We start from the raw sequence: 15211 nt of genomic DNA, 5'->3' as shown, positions 1-15211 counted from the left end.
CGGTCTTATTGCTGAAATGTTCGATTACCCCCTACGGGGAACTGACCCTAATAACGGGTTTTAAGTTTAACCATGGTTGGCGCGGGAGTAGCTTGGTGAGCTTTTGGGAACGCTTGGGTAGTTAAACCGTTTCCCCGTGCGAATCACGCGCCAAGTTCCCCGTACAAAGTGTCTCAAATCCCCAGCTAACGCTCCGTTTTCCCCAGGCGAACTGTCTGCCCTAGATTCCCTGAGTCTGCCCCAAGCCCGCCATAGATAGGCCTTTCCCCGTACGGGGAAAGCTTCGATTTCCTGGCTAGGTATATATTTTGTATTACACATTTTATCATCATTAAATAAAATGTTGATAATTAACCGAGTAAAAGGTAAAAATGAAACAAAATGAACCGGCATGAACCAGCAATACTCGTGCACATCATTCCGTCACGTCATAATTTCTCAATCAATTTAATTCCCGTCTTTCCTACTCCGTAGTATCCAAACAGAAAAGATACTAACAAACGCATAAGAGTGGTGCATAGAAATAGGTTAGAAACCTCGAAAATTGAAAATGCTTCTGTCAATTTTTGACTATTATAGGTACCAGTCATTCTTCAAACTGCCGATCACTGAATGAGTAGTGAAGTCAGGGTCTTGAGTCGGCAGCGTTTTATGAAATGATAGTCTTCGAAAATCAACTGTGATAATGTTTTTTGCCTGACCATGTGGTTTACAGTGGCTTCGAGTTACCCACTTTACTCAATAACGCAGTCAGTCACTTAAGTAACTTGTCAAACATCAACCAGCCCCTCCCCAAGCACATCACTACTAGTCTATGAATAACGCATTATGCATACTTACAACCACGGCGCTTGTTTACAAACATGTCGCACAAACCAACGCTGACGAATGATAGCCAAATATAATGCATAAGTAGCCGTAATAAGTGTCAGCTAAGCATTATTTACGGTTTTTACTGTTCTAGGCGTTCTAGCATTATGCGCCGCGCCGCCGTACGTTTCGAGTAGAATTAAAACGCTAAAGCCTACAAGAGTCTCCTTCATTTTTTTTATAGGAAGCCATGGAAGCAGTCATTGAAGCCAGCCATATATTTCGAAAACGCTCGCCTGAACACGTAACTAATCAACCACCCATGACGCTGTTATATCATCTCCCATACCTACCAGACGCAGGGTCTGTGCGAGTTGTACGGCTCTCGCGAGATTAAGCGGTAGGTTTTGCACTTTTACGTTTCCGGTTATATCTCAGAAACTAATCGATCTACGATGAAGCCATTTTACACGATCATGGCCGGCTTGTTACCCAACAAGTCTATCGCATCTTCAACACTCAAATGCTTAAGACGACGAAGATATAGCCTGAAGTACACTAAATTTTATAGGTGCAAAACCTACCATTAAAACCCGCGAGGCCTGTACATACTGTGACGCCCGTTACCCCTGGTCTGTTCTCAGGCGGCCCAGTCCGAGGCCGCTGGCGACATGAGTGACGACACGTCCATCTCGTCGGACACGGCTGGCACCCGAAAACCCCTCAAGCTCTGGGACGTTCACCGCAACAACAAACTGGGCATGGTGGCTGGCTCTCTGAAGGAATTCGTCACCAAAGGTAAGCGCCAGTCGCCAGTCGTCCTTGCAATTTGGCATATGGATGGTTTCTACATGTTCAATTAAGTGCAACATCAATGCGAAGGTAATTATCACTAGCGAAGGGAATGTGCAGTGTGTCCTAAGCGTGATGCTTTTCTCATAGATGTGAAGTTGAAAAAACGATGCGTTGTTGATTGTTTTGTTTTGTTTTGTTTGGTTTTGTTTTATCGTCCTAAACGGTATAACGGAATTTTTTAAAGGGACCCTCCCACCTTAACATTAGATTTGAGTTGAGATAGCCAAAATGGGGTCCCTGGCTCACTATTACCGGTTTCGGCACTCACAACATCGAGAAATGCCTTAAATCGGAAATATTGAATTTCAAAATTGCAGCATTTTGATTCAGAGGGGCTAATGCATAGGAATACCCCTCTGAATGTGTGACGTCAGCGCAGATATCTAACGATTTTTAAATGTTTGACTAAAACGTTTTGTAGCACGCGGTGGTATACGCTGCTTTGCGCGCAACAAGTGCCGCACTTTCAGCTGCCAAACTATTGCTTTGAAATAAAGTCGCTAGGAACAGCGGAGATCCCAAAAAGTAAACAAAAGTAAAAGTCTAATATCTTGAAAACCGGTGAATATTTTTCGGTGAAATTTGGTAGATATTCGTTTTCGCTCTTTCTGAACCGAGCGACATCACTTTCATGCCAATTCATAAACGTTTTTGAAGGTGGGAGGGTCCCTTTAAAGGGACCCTCCCACCTTCAAAAAAGTTAATGAATTGGCATGAAAGTGATGTCCCTTGGTTCAGAAAGAGCGAAAACGAATATCTACCAAATTTCACCGAAAAAATATTCACTGGTTTTCAAGATATTAGGCTTTTACTTTTGTTTACTTTTTGGGATCTCCCCTGTTACTTGCGACTTTATTTGGAAGCAATAATTTGGCAGCCTTAAAGTGCGGCAGACGTTGCGCGCAAAGCAGCGTATACCACCACGTGTTAACGATGGTTTTAGTCTAAGATTTAAAAATCGTTAGATCTCCGCTGACGTCACAAATTCTAAGGGGGCATTCCAATGCATTAACCCCTTAGAATCCGAAAACTGCAAGTTTGAAATTCCATATCTTCGAATTAAAGCATTTTTCGATGTTGTGAGTGCCCAAACCGGTATTTGCAGGCCATGGCCACCAATTTGGCTATCTCAACTCAAAACTAATGTTAAGGTGGGAGTGTCCCTTTAAGTCAGTTTATTCCGACTAGATTGTTTAATTTGGTTTTAGTGGGCAATGGCAGAACTGCCAAGCAGTTTCAGCTACAGCAGCGTCCAGGTTTTTTGACAGTCGGAATTTATGAGAATAATAATTATGCAGCACATTACGAATGTGAACCCAAACAATCAATGCCGAGTAACCTTGGATCGCACTTCGCGCCTTCATTACTCGCACCCTCGATGTCTCGATCGCTGTAACAGATTACTAGGTCCCTCGGTGCATGTGTGATTATTAGTTTGGCCCAGTGTTTATTGTCCTTGTCCGGTTGGTACGCCGATCCCAGCCAGTGATCCGGCCGGGGTCGTGAGGTCGCTCTGTGGACGCCTAGAATGGCTCACTGGGGCGCCGCTGAACTGTTCTGCCTCTCTCTGTAATGCCGGGCCTGTTCGTGTTGTTGCGGTTGTGGGACGGGTCACCACTGTCTTCTGTTTGTGTTGTTCTAGGGAAGGCCCGGCTCGGGATCCCCGAGACGGCACCCGTGCGACTCGTACTGGAGGTGGACGGCACGGCCGTCGATGACGAGGAGTACTTCAGCACACTGGAACCGCACACGGTCCTGATGCTGATCCCGCCCGGACACCGCTGGACCGACTCGAAAACGTTCGAATAGTGAGTGTTGAACAGCACGGGAGTAACAAATACCAAGCCGGCTCAATAACTTTAGCTGTTCTCCTTTTAATCATAAAACGACCGGGAAAAGGTGCTCAATTCGAGTAGCCAGCTTGGAAGTCTGGTTCAGCGAGACTGCTCCAGCGACTCAAACGAGAGGCACTGTGCAGCGAGCTGACAGCGCATTGACAGACAGGAAGCGCCGTGAAGGTCTCGTCTGAGGAGGCCGAAAAACTGTCGGCAGATCCGCCCAGAGTTTACTGTTAACGACAGGAAGGGAGACATACCTTCCCAACGCACAACACCGCTTAGCATGCGGAGATGCAGTCTCCCTTTTTCGTTCCACGTCCTCATTAGATATATTACAGTTTACACCCTGTACCGAAACACTTTTCTTCTGACGATGCCTGAACAGAACAAGACTGGCGTCTCCTCTCCCATGCTCAGCCCCGTTCGATGTGGGCAACCCTAGCATCTCCCACCCCCATGTAACATGTTTCCCCGTCTCTTGTGGACAGATTCGCGCGATGCCCACGTGTTGGTTGAGCCCCTCCTCTCGTCCTTCGTTGACCGGCCTGTCGTCGCCGTCCCTTGTGGACGGACCTGGTATCGCTGCCCCATATCCGTCACTGGTCTGACCTCGGCGGCTTGCGACGGCCGGCTGGCTCTAGACGCTAATGTTTATCGTCTGCTGGTCGTCGGTAAACATTTCGGCTAATTCTGATGATCTGACGAGCTGCAGATGACCCGTTGGACCACCTCGCTTGATCTGCTGTCTCTGTTTGGAATAACGGTCAGCGCTGTGTGATATATTCAAACCACTCCTGTATCTCAGCGGTCAGCACTGTTCGGTCCTGTCCTCAGTCCTGGCATGTCTGTCCTGTCCTGTCCTATCCTATCCTATTCTGTCCTGTCATATCTTGTTCTGTCCTCAGTCCTGTCCTGTCCTGTTCTATCCTGTCTTGTCCTGTCCTGTCCTGTCCTGTCCTGTCCTGTCATGTCCTGTCATCAGTCCTGTCCGGTCCTGTCCTGTCCGGTCCTGTCCTGTCCTGTCCTGTCCTGTCCTGTCCTGTCCTATCGTATCTCTATGCAGGCACACAGGGCGCTTGTTGGGCGTCTTGTTACGTTTTGATTAATGAAACAGGATACCCCGCATGTCTTCTTTGAGTATCAAAATGACTTTTGCACCATTCTTCCCTGCCAGACATCGACCTTCCGGTTTCTTTCAGTCTCCAATTACGCGGGAATGAGTTAATGATCGCTGCCCATTCTCAGCCATCACTGCCTATTGGCGACCTGACCCAGTGTCCCATTTGCAGTGCACTAAATTGGAATGAGTCTAGTGCAGATGGGTGGTTAGGCCTATTAGCTCATCTGTATTGAACTGCAGAAGAAAGTTAGCACGGATGGTAAATTGCTGGGTCAAGTATCACGTTTTTAAGGAACTGGACGACGATTCAGTGGCGTAGGACTTTCTAGGGGGTCCACATTTGTCCGTGGATTCCGTTTTTGTAAAGAGAATGCTAAGGAAAGTGGCGACAATGGGCTTACATGAATCAGCTGGTATGGGTTCTTCAGCAGACAGAGCTATGTCACAGTGCACTGCCTCTGTCAGCAGGGCTATGTCAGAGTCTTCTCTCCCGACAGGACGGTCTGGGGACTGTCTCAGAGCTCCGAGGGCTGTCTTGGAACTGTCTCAGAGCTCCGATGGCTGTCTTGGGACTGTCTCAGAGCTCCGAGGGCTGTCTCAGCTCGCCAGCGGAAGGTTGTCAGGGCTTATGTGGCAATCAGGGTTGTCACGGCCGGCGCCGGTTGCCAGTCACGCGAGCTGAGCGGGTTGGTGGTTCTCGGTAGCAGCGAGGTCGTCTGTCGAGGAACGGTCTGCCGCTGTCCGTGACAGGACCACGAGTATACATAATCGGGGGCGTTCTGCCGCTTCGGCGGCTCTGGTGGGCGACCTTATCGGGTGCATCGCCGCCACTGTGCCGTGCAGGCGCCTGCACCGTGCACCGGGCAAAATGGCAACCGCGACACGAAATGGCGGATTCTGATCCATTTCTCAGTCTGGGCATAGCCTTCAAGTATTGATAAATCGACATTATGCGATACTTGAGTCCTTAAGGACAGTTGCATATATTCTTTCAAGTTTTGTCTATGCTTTGGTCTAAATTCATCCGGTTAAAAATGTCATAAGTAGGCTATTTTAGTTCCCAAATGAGTCACTTGTGGAGGAATGCGTTGCCTTCCGGAAGAATGCAAAGAATGCAGCCACCTCTGGCAGAGGCCAATCGTCAGCTAATCAGCATACAGTTGGTTTTGAACTATACGCAATATGGTTGGTCAACGCGTTATAAGCTTCCCCTGCAAACATAATTTAGCCTCTACCATATAGATGGAAAAAAGTTATTCGTAGGTACATGAAAATATTTTAAAAGTTCCTTTCGTACCTAAATATTAATTGTTTTCTTTTCTGTTCATTTTAGGCATTAAAAATCAGAAGCCGGCAGGGGCGCAGGAGCTACTTTCAGAGGGGGGGGGGGCACACCATAATAGAGATCAACCTAGGGTACCCCCAAATCTAGTTTTCTTACCGGTTTTTAGGCCACATATTTTTCAATCCTTAGCTTTTTCAACAAAAAAGAAAACATTTGCATAAAAAAGTGTGGTATTCCGTCTCAAAGTTGTGGGGGCAACGCCCCCACGGCTCCAGAGTTGTGGGGGCAAGCTACCCGCACTGCCCCCCCCCCGGTTCTCGCACCTATGCAAGCCGGTAACAAAAAAAGCTAATTTGAGGGAAGTGGTATATTTCTTTTAAAGTCGCAACTGTTTAGAACAAACTCGTGCTCTGTCTGAACTCCTGCAGTGTGGTCTAGCGCCTGCCCATTTTAAGACTCATTGATCCTGATTCGTTCTGAAGGCCTCGCTCGGTGCTTCGGTAGCTGACAACCTGGCAAGGTCAGGAGTTATACTTCGCCGCTTGCAGCAGCGGCGATGGATATTTATACGGCCGATGGGATGTCCAGTCGTGGCCGAGTGTCGTCAGACAACAGAGGCTGGGTCGAGCTGCTGTCGTTTGCGTGGACATTACATCGGCTCTTTATTAGTGCAACTGGGGCAGTGGGGCATTTAGTCAGTACCTATGCCAGCGTTCCTGGGGGGAGGGGCAAGAATGAGATCATCAATCATTTTTTTACATTATCTTTCATATGTTAGTGAACATAGGTATGAAAGATATGTAGTCATATGTTAGTGCCTTGGGATCATCAGTCAGTTTCATTATTCGACAAAAATGAAAAAGCACACTAGACATAGAAGCAAAATTGATGATGGCTTAGCAGATCATCATTGCTATCATGCCTTATATGATAGGGATGCTGTATGCGCCATATCTTGGTCGCGAATGTCGTGTTCCTGAAGGGCCAGTTCTTCGGTAAGATCCATGTTGACTGGGTGGGCTGAAGGAGAGTGGACAGTGCCATTCACGCTGTCCAGGATCTACATTAGCCGTTTTCACGAAGTGCATCTGGTACACATTTGGTGCAGATTAGGTGCAGATTTGGTCAAATCATGCTCGTTGTATTTCTTAAAAGTTATCAGAAGTATCAGACATTATTTCGATTAAAACACTGAAATAAATTCATGATGTGAAGAAATTTGCTGTAAAAGGGGAGTTGCTGCAGATTTGGTCAAGTTAGGTGCATTCGCCAGATAGCCCGTCGTGAAAACGGTTTGTGTGACCCCCGCTGACCTCCGTGTCTTCCTCCAGTACGGTGCAGATTGGAGACGAGCCAGACGCGTGCGGCAGTGGCGGCGCGGCGGCGGCGCGTCGCAGTCACCTGCTGCACCGTCTGCGCGCCGATCCCGGCTACATCGCGCTGCTAGGTGGCACCGACCTGGAGCTGCTCGGCGCGCTGACGCCCGACCAGGCCACCGGCTACGACGCCCAGTTCGTGGCCGACATCCAGGAGGCTAGCTGCCGCTACCTGGATGGCCGGCGCGACGTCGAGGAGGCGCTCAGCTTCCTCAAACACTGCAAGAAGGGTGGGAACTGAGTCCAGGCGCCGACCGGGCGGGGAGAGCTCAACAACCGCTCCAGCGCTGCGTTCAATGTGGATGGAGTGTGCGTGGCGCACTGAGCTGGCCGAGCCAACTGGAGTGTCGTTGGTTAGGGCTGAGGAATGGCTGAGCCCGAGGAATCGCTAGGCGCGGTGATACGCTTGCTTTCATTTCATGTGTTTTTACGCCATCCTTGCCCATTTATATTCATGGAATGTATTTGTATGGACATTCATGCTTCTTTTGTAAGTGTTTTGTTACATCACACATCCTTTTATGTATTTGGTTGTCTGATACCTCCTTGGTGGGTCAGGTTATGTCACCAGATGTAGCTTACCTGACTATCATAGTTGTAACTTTCACGAGGCTGGAGCTGTCTCGCGTCTTATTTTCTGTATGTCACTCCTTCCCTTCCCTAACTCCTCTGTTGGCAGTCCTGTCTGCCACTCATCCGTGTGCCGTTTGAGCGTCGTTCTGTGGTCGTCACCGGCCACTGGGGCAAGTTGTGCTCCTTTGGTGTCCTGGAGGAGGTGCTCGTATTCGGTTACGATGGACTGCTCTGTGGTGGCTCTGTGACGTGATTCTTACCTTTGCTCAGAGGGTTCTTGTTCGGGACGTGACATGAGTGACGTCTACGACACGTCTGGAGGCTCACAGTTTGTAAGGGGCGGCGTTTCTACGTTTTCTAAAAATGATCTCGGACTGAGTAGTTAGCTAAGTAGCTAGGTATTAGATAGGGGTGGCCAAAATGGTCCTACCCTTTTGATGTTCGTGTCATGTTGGTTACACTGCTCTGGCTGATGGTCGTGAGTAACGTCTCAGCCTCTGTCATCGTGTCGATCCTTGTTCCCGGTGTTGTATGTACCAGCTCTTCCGTTTTCCCGTGGGGGACGCTGTCTGACAGCCTACTGCGGTCTGCCGCACGCATGTTTGTAGATGTTCATTACAAATATACTGTCTGACGACAAACACTTCAGTTTCAATGAAGTATAATGTGTCAGGGGAAAAAGGAATTCCTGCCATTATTTGCTCACAATTATCTCATCAGAAAAATGAAGCCGTCAGGTGCCAGCCTCTTCAAATGGTCTCCTCCATAACGTGGTCTTCGAAGTCAAAGACCGATCTAAACGTCTTTGGCTTTTACGTTTGCATGTTTGTCGTCTGTTGTGAATTGTTCCCACTCCAGAGGCGATTTGATAGGGACTGATTTTGTTTTGGATGGAGACCTTGCCAATCATATTTTAGCCACCCTCTAGTTAAATAGCGATGATGATGGCCCTCTAGACTTGGCTGGTCCGGTCTCTCCCCCTCCCCATTGAATTTGGATCCACCAGTGGGTTCAAACCATATTGGAAACATCCGGGCCATGTGATTAGGTACTCACCAAAAAAAAAAAAAAAAAAAAACGAGACGTGTCTCTTATTCCTAATTGTTTGCTGCTGTCGGAGAACAGGTCGTTTTGTCTCAAACTGAGTTTCAGGAAAGGTTCAAATAAGAAAATTGTTAGTTGCCGAAAAGTGAATGGTTATTTCAAGTGACGGCACGTCGGGAATGTTTGTAATCGCATAACCATATTCGACACCGATATGGAGCGCAGTATCAGTGGTTTTTGAACTTCAAGTGCGAGAGTCAGAGTGAGTGAGTGAGTGAGAGAGAGAGAGAGAGAGAGAGAGAGAGAGAGAGAGAGAGAGAGAGAGAGAGAGAGAGAGAGAGAGAGATATTTCCTCACTCTATTGACATTTGACCTCCACTATCTTTCCCCTCTTATCTCCTGCCTCTGCTATCTCCCTATCTCTCTATCTCGTGTATCTCTCCCCTAGCGTGGGTTGAGCCAGTCCGACACCGCTGACCCTCTCCAGACTCGCCGTTGGCGGACCGTGTTTCATTGCCCCTCCCCTCCCCTCCCCTCCCCTCCCCTCCCCTCCCCTCCCCTCCTGCGGCCTCGCCCGCCCGCTCTCACCACCAGCCCACGGCGCTTTGTTCGCGGCACACGGTGCGCGGAACGGCCCTACACGCGAGCGGGCCCGGCTGAAGGCTATTCGTCCGGTCGGCCGCGAGGGCAGCACTCAGTCGCTCTCCTCAGACGGAGTGAGGTCGAGGCGCACGCGCGCGGCGGACGCGGAGCTCGTGGTGTCTGGAAGGGGCTCACTTTCTGGCTAGTCGCGGGCAACCGCGCTCCCAGCCGCCAAGATGTTTGATATTTTTGGATCGGTGCAGGGCCTGTTGAAGATCGACACGGTCTGCATCGATAACAACATCTTCCGTCTGCACTACAAGGCGACCGTGATCCTGCTGGTCGTGTGCTCGCTGCTGGTCACCTCGCGCCAGTACATCGGTGACCCGATCGACTGCATTGTCGATGGCGTTCCCGGCAATGTCATGGACACCTACTGCTGGATCCACTCGACCTTCACGGTGCCCCGCGCCCTGACCAAGGCGCAGGGCGAGACCGTGCCGCACCCCGGCGTGGACACCGTGCAGGAAGGCGACGAGATCAAGTACCACAAGTACTACCAGTGGGTGTGCTTCGTGCTCTTCTTCCAGGCCATCCTCTTCTTCGTGCCCCGCTACCTGTGGAAGATCTGGGAGGGCGGCAAGTGCAAGATGCTGGTCATGGAGATGAACTGCCCCATCATCGACGAAGACGCCAAGCGGGATCGTAAGAAGCTGCTGGTCGACTACTTCCAAATGAACCTGCACAACCACAACTTCTACGCCATTCGTTTCTTCTTCTGCGAAGTGCTCAACTTCGTCAACGTCATCTGTCAGATGTACTTTACCGACATGTTCCTGGGTTACGAGTTCACGACGTACGGCTCGCGCGTGGTGCACTACGCCAACATGGACCAGGAGGACCGGCCCGACCCGATGGCCATGGTGTTCCCCAAGGTAACCAAGTGCACGTTCCACAAGTACGGAGCCTCCGGCACCGTGCAGCGCCTCGACGGCCTGTGCGTCCTGTCGCTCAACATCATCAACGAGAAGATCTTCGTGTTCCTCTGGTTCTGGTTCATCATCGTGGCGGTGGTGTCTGGTCTGTCGCTGCTGTACCGCCTGGCGGTGGTGGTCTCGCCCCAGGTGCGGCTCTACCTGTTCCGTGCCCGCGCCCGCCTCGCACCCCCAGAACAGATTGAAACGATCGCCCGCAAGAGCCAGATCGGCGACTGGTTCCTGCTCTATCAGCTGGGAAAGAACATGGACCCGCTCATCTACAAGGAGTTCATCAACGATCTCTCACGTCGTTTCGAGGGCAAAGACGTCCAATAGTAGCAGCATCAGCCCTGAGGGCGTCTTTGTTAACAGCGGCCCTACCTAGGGGCGGAGGGGAGGGGCCGTCCGGTGTTCCAACACCGGCACCGACAGCGACGTGCCACCTCCAACACCGTGTGATAGTCCGGCCACCGGCGCGTGGGCACTGACGCCACGTGATCACGTGCGCGAGTCATGTGCCCACAGGAGCCTGGACTGACCTTGTCACGTGCGCGCTGAGCTTGGGTGTTGAGGCACCTCCGTGTGTGGCAGGAATGGGTGTGTTACTGTATCTCAGAAACAGGCGCGGCTCGATAACGCGATCCGCCCGACACTGACAATAGTTTTGTATTCATATCGCATCTCATGACGCCGAACTGCCGCCGCTGATACGTCGGTCTCGGCACGGGGAGATTAGCGTGCTGCGTCCACGCCGGCCGACCGGCGACTTTTTTTAGCTCATACGAAGCCGAGTGCTTGCTGGTTTTAGGGGCCAAGTGAATGACTATTTTGTGGAAATAAACGAAATCACTGAAAACCTGTCTTTTCAGCCGAAAGGAGGCAGAACCGAACACGGTCTGTGTTGACAATCGCACTTCGCCAAACATAACACGGTAAACGTCATCCCACACATAGTACAGTAGTTACGCTGTAGTTAGATAGGTCTGCTGATTACTTAACGCTTGATTAGGTACACATCACTTTAACCCATAGGCGGCGGAACGGGGAGGGCACCGGGGCACCGTGCCCCCTTTTATTTTGGCATTTTAACATTAGCCCCATTAGCGTCGCCACGGGGGGGGGGGCAAGCGGGGCAGCTTGTCCCCCCCCCCAACCTCGGACCGGGCACCCCCTGAGATCGATGCAGATCCGATGAAATTTTGGAGTCGGGGAAAAATGGGGGTACCTTTCTGAGAATGCCTGTGAGGTCAGACTCGGCTGGAGCGTGCAGTTCAAACCAGAGTCGGAGTCGCAGTCGCCAAAATCTTCTCCGACTCCAGACTCGGAAATATCAATGTCATGATTCATTCCTTGTTCCTAGTTTGCCCTTGATCACATTTTAGCCCTCGCCGGACCTATTGGTTTTCTACATAGGTACGCGACGGCCGATGGGGGGTACGACCCCCCTCGCCGTTTCGCCCCTGGTGGAGCTAGCGCGTCGCGGAAAAAACGAGCGTGTGCGCCGTTACGAGACGCAGAGATCGGTACCCGATTTTAACCCGCGCCGGGCCGGGGGGGGGGGGGTGTTTGAACACACACCCCCCCCCCCTCTGTGGTTTTTCGCAGATATCTCAAAAACGGCGGCGCTCCCGCCGTTTTTGGCACACCTGTTTGTGCATCTTTTCCGTACATGTGACAATTTCAAACCCAGGTCACCTTAGGTCAGGTCACCAGGTCACACCAAGTTACCTCACCTCAGAAAAAATAAGAATCCTCGTCATAGCTACACCGATTGATCGATTGCCTTGAAATTTTCAGCGATTGATTAGAGCAACATTATCTATAAAATGTATATCTCGGAATTTTGATATCGGTGACCTAAGGTCAGGTCAATTTTGCGACCCCTCCATTATAAGTCAATGGGAGAAAATTGAAAAGCGTCTGTTTTGCACGAACGCTATTCTAGACACTCTCAAACATCGAGATGTAGGTAAAATGGACACACTGAACCGGAAAATGGCAACTGTGACCCCTCGTTCTGTCCCCGAGGTCATCTCAGGTCACGAACAGAATCTAACAGTTTTTCGCTAATAACTTCTGATAGAGACGTGCTAGAGCGCTGAAAACGCCTTAGATGTGTTCGGCTCGACGTTGCGGATCGACTGATATGCAACATGACCTTTTCCGGTCAGGTCATGACCTTGACCTGAGGTCAAATTTTCAAGTTGACCTTTCAAGGTCAAATTTTAGTTCATTCGACGCGTCTCGACGAGAGGAACACGATGGTGGCAACAGTAATGTCATGACTTTTTTTAGTCAAAAGCTATTGCCGAAAAAAACGTTTTTCGTGAAAACGGCTATTTTTGGAGTTTTTGCCCTCTGGAGGCTAAACCGTTGACCTGAGGTCAAATATAAGAACATTACTCAGAAAGGTCTGTTAAAGGGCTATCGAATGCGCTTTTCCGCGGCGCTGTAGCTCTATCGGTTCCCGAGATAGCCGTTGGCAGTTTCCAAGATGTTGAAATAGTGGACATTTGACCTTTGGTGACCGCTGGTGACCTGACCTTTGACCTGACCCAAAAAATGACCGAAGTGTTTTCGTCCTTATTTTGGACGTTCTTTCGATTGCCGCTTACCACGTGTCGCTACGTGGCCCAAGAGCCGAGTTAAAAGGGGGGTGTTCAGACACCCCCCCCCCCCGGCCCGGCGCGGAATCTCAGAGCACCGGCCCGGCGCGGGTTAAGGTCCTAGGTCAACCGGTGACCTCTGTGGTCAGGTCAAGTGCCCCAAGGTACGGTTTAGTTTTTGGTGAATAGCTTCGCAAAAAACGGCCGCAGAGCAGCGATTTTGGTAGCATCGTGGTCGCCTTGCTCAGGCGCGTCGAATGATATACTTTTTGTTTGGGTCAGGTCAACGTAGGGTGTTGACCTTAGGTCACGGTCAGGTCAGCACCCCAGGTCACGAAGTTGGTCAAAAGAGGTCATGTCGCATATCATTCGATTCGGCAGGTCTTCCTGAGTCCAGTGGTGGCTTTTCCGACACGCTATCTCAATTTGATCGGGAGTTATTGACGAAAAACTAATATGACCTTGATGACGTCATAAATGACGTCACGCAAGGTCAACATTGGAAAATTGACGCATCTAACCTTGCAAGGAGTGCATCAAATCACGATTCTGTGTGCTTGAGATAGTTAGAGATCGTTCCCGGCGCCAGAATAGCAGTTTTCATTTTTCTCCATTGACTTATAATTGTAAGGTCACGAAAATGACCTGACCTCATATGACCGTTAGAAAAATCCGAGATATACGAGTTGTGAGACTCATAATGGATACTAGATCCTGCAAGTTTCATTTCCCTGTGACATCTCCTCTGGCAGTGAGGGCGTTCCGAATTTGCGACATCTGAAGACCGTGCAGAGGCTTACTTATGACGTCATAGGTCAGTGACCTGACCTGACCCAAAAATGCGGTTGGTGTCAAAAGATCCGGCTTGAATCAAAGGTCATGTATGATGTATGAGAAGTTTCAGCTCTCTGTCGCCAGCGTGTTCGGAGCTATCACGAAAAAAACTATGGGGGGGGGGCGGCACCCACCCTCCCCCCGGCCGGCGAGGGTTACGTTTCCTAAAGATGTTAAGGACCCTACGCGAACTACGCTGAGACTTAAAGAGACAATGACCTCATAATGGCGCATGGTTTAACCCTTTGCGGCCGAGGGAGCGAGCGCTATTCGCCTCTGGCGGTTTTCTCGCCATTGCTCGGAAAGTAATTGGCAATAGAGCGCTGAAAGATGTTGCAACTTATCTTTGATTTATCTTTTGACACCAAACGCACTTTCACACCAGTCGATCTTTACCGAACTATGGCGTTATGGATGAACCTATGCAAGTTTAAGAAATATCGCCACTGCGAAACGCCACTCATGTTGTTACAACTATATTTGTCAAAGTTTTTGCCCGTACCTGAAACTCGCCTCATAGTTCAGGTCGGTAACGTGACCTCGCCACCATAAGCCAATGAGGAAGCATTGAAATTTATTTTCATGCAGCCGGGAATGATGACTTTCTCAAGCACATATAATTATAATTTCATACATTTCTTGCAAGGTCTGATGGTTAAGTTTTGCATTTTGTACCTTGCGTAACATTATAAAGACATTACGTCATTTATGACGTCACTTAGGGCACTTGAAATCCGAATTCTTCGTTAGATAATAGCCCCCGGAAAAACTGAGTTAGCGATTGGAAAGGCACTATGTACCAGTAGGCAATAAATTCAGAATGAGCTGTCACATCGACTAATACCTTTGCTGTATGATTTCAATTGACCAACTTCGTGACCTGAACGAGTTTGTCCTGATCTTGACTTTCGGCCAGCACCCAAGTTGAACTTTTCAAAATATCAGCATATCATTCGACGCGAATGAGCAGGACAAACAAGATGGTGCCAAAATGACGGCTCTGCGACCATTTTCGAAATACAGTGACCGAAAACCGGGCCTCTGTCTCGGGGCATTTGAACTCGCGGTTCACCTCACCGGTATATAATTTTGCTTGAAAGAGGTCAAATTAAGGTGCTGACCTCAGGTCAAAGTCACGTCAAAACCGCTCAGGTCAAGAAACTGCTTAAAGGAGGTAATAGGTATTAGCCGTTTTCACGACAGATTGTTGCCCTCCTTGTGGTTGCCCTCCTTGATCATATTGCCCCCCTTGTGGTTTTCCTGAGTAACAGGAAAACGGCGGCGGGCGGCCGCCAAATTTTCAGTACCTTC

The 15211-nt window shown here is 49.7% G+C and overlaps 2 protein-coding genes across 2 annotated transcripts; both read left to right on the top strand.

Moving 5' to 3' along the window:
* Positions 1-977: 977 nt before the first annotated feature.
* LOC122389182 (DNA fragmentation factor subunit alpha-like) lies at positions 978-7525 on the top strand. The gene is made up of 4 exons (XM_043380947.1): positions 978-992; positions 1455-1608; positions 3308-3473; positions 7240-7525. Exons 1-4 carry the CDS (start codon positions 978-980, stop codon positions 7523-7525), a joined length of 621 nt encoding a protein of 206 aa, XP_043236882.1.
* A 1640-nt stretch (positions 7526-9165) lies between these two features.
* On the top strand, positions 9166-11316 carry LOC122389172 (innexin inx2-like). Its single transcript, XM_043380928.1, has one exon. The coding sequence runs from the start codon at positions 9720-9722 to the stop codon at positions 10794-10796; it is 1077 nt and encodes a 358-aa protein (XP_043236863.1). The 5' UTR covers positions 9166-9719; the 3' UTR covers positions 10797-11316.
* Positions 11317-15211: the final 3895 nt, after the last annotated feature.

The sequence above is a fragment of the Amphibalanus amphitrite genome, unplaced genomic scaffold (genome assembly GCF_019059575.1).
Source record: "Amphibalanus amphitrite isolate SeventyFive unplaced genomic scaffold, NRLGWU_Aamphi_draft 000346F_arrow, whole genome shotgun sequence".
Classification (NCBI taxonomy): domain Eukaryota; kingdom Metazoa; phylum Arthropoda; class Thecostraca; order Balanomorpha; family Balanidae; genus Amphibalanus; species Amphibalanus amphitrite.
This window is presented reverse-complemented; position numbering and strand designations above follow the sequence as displayed.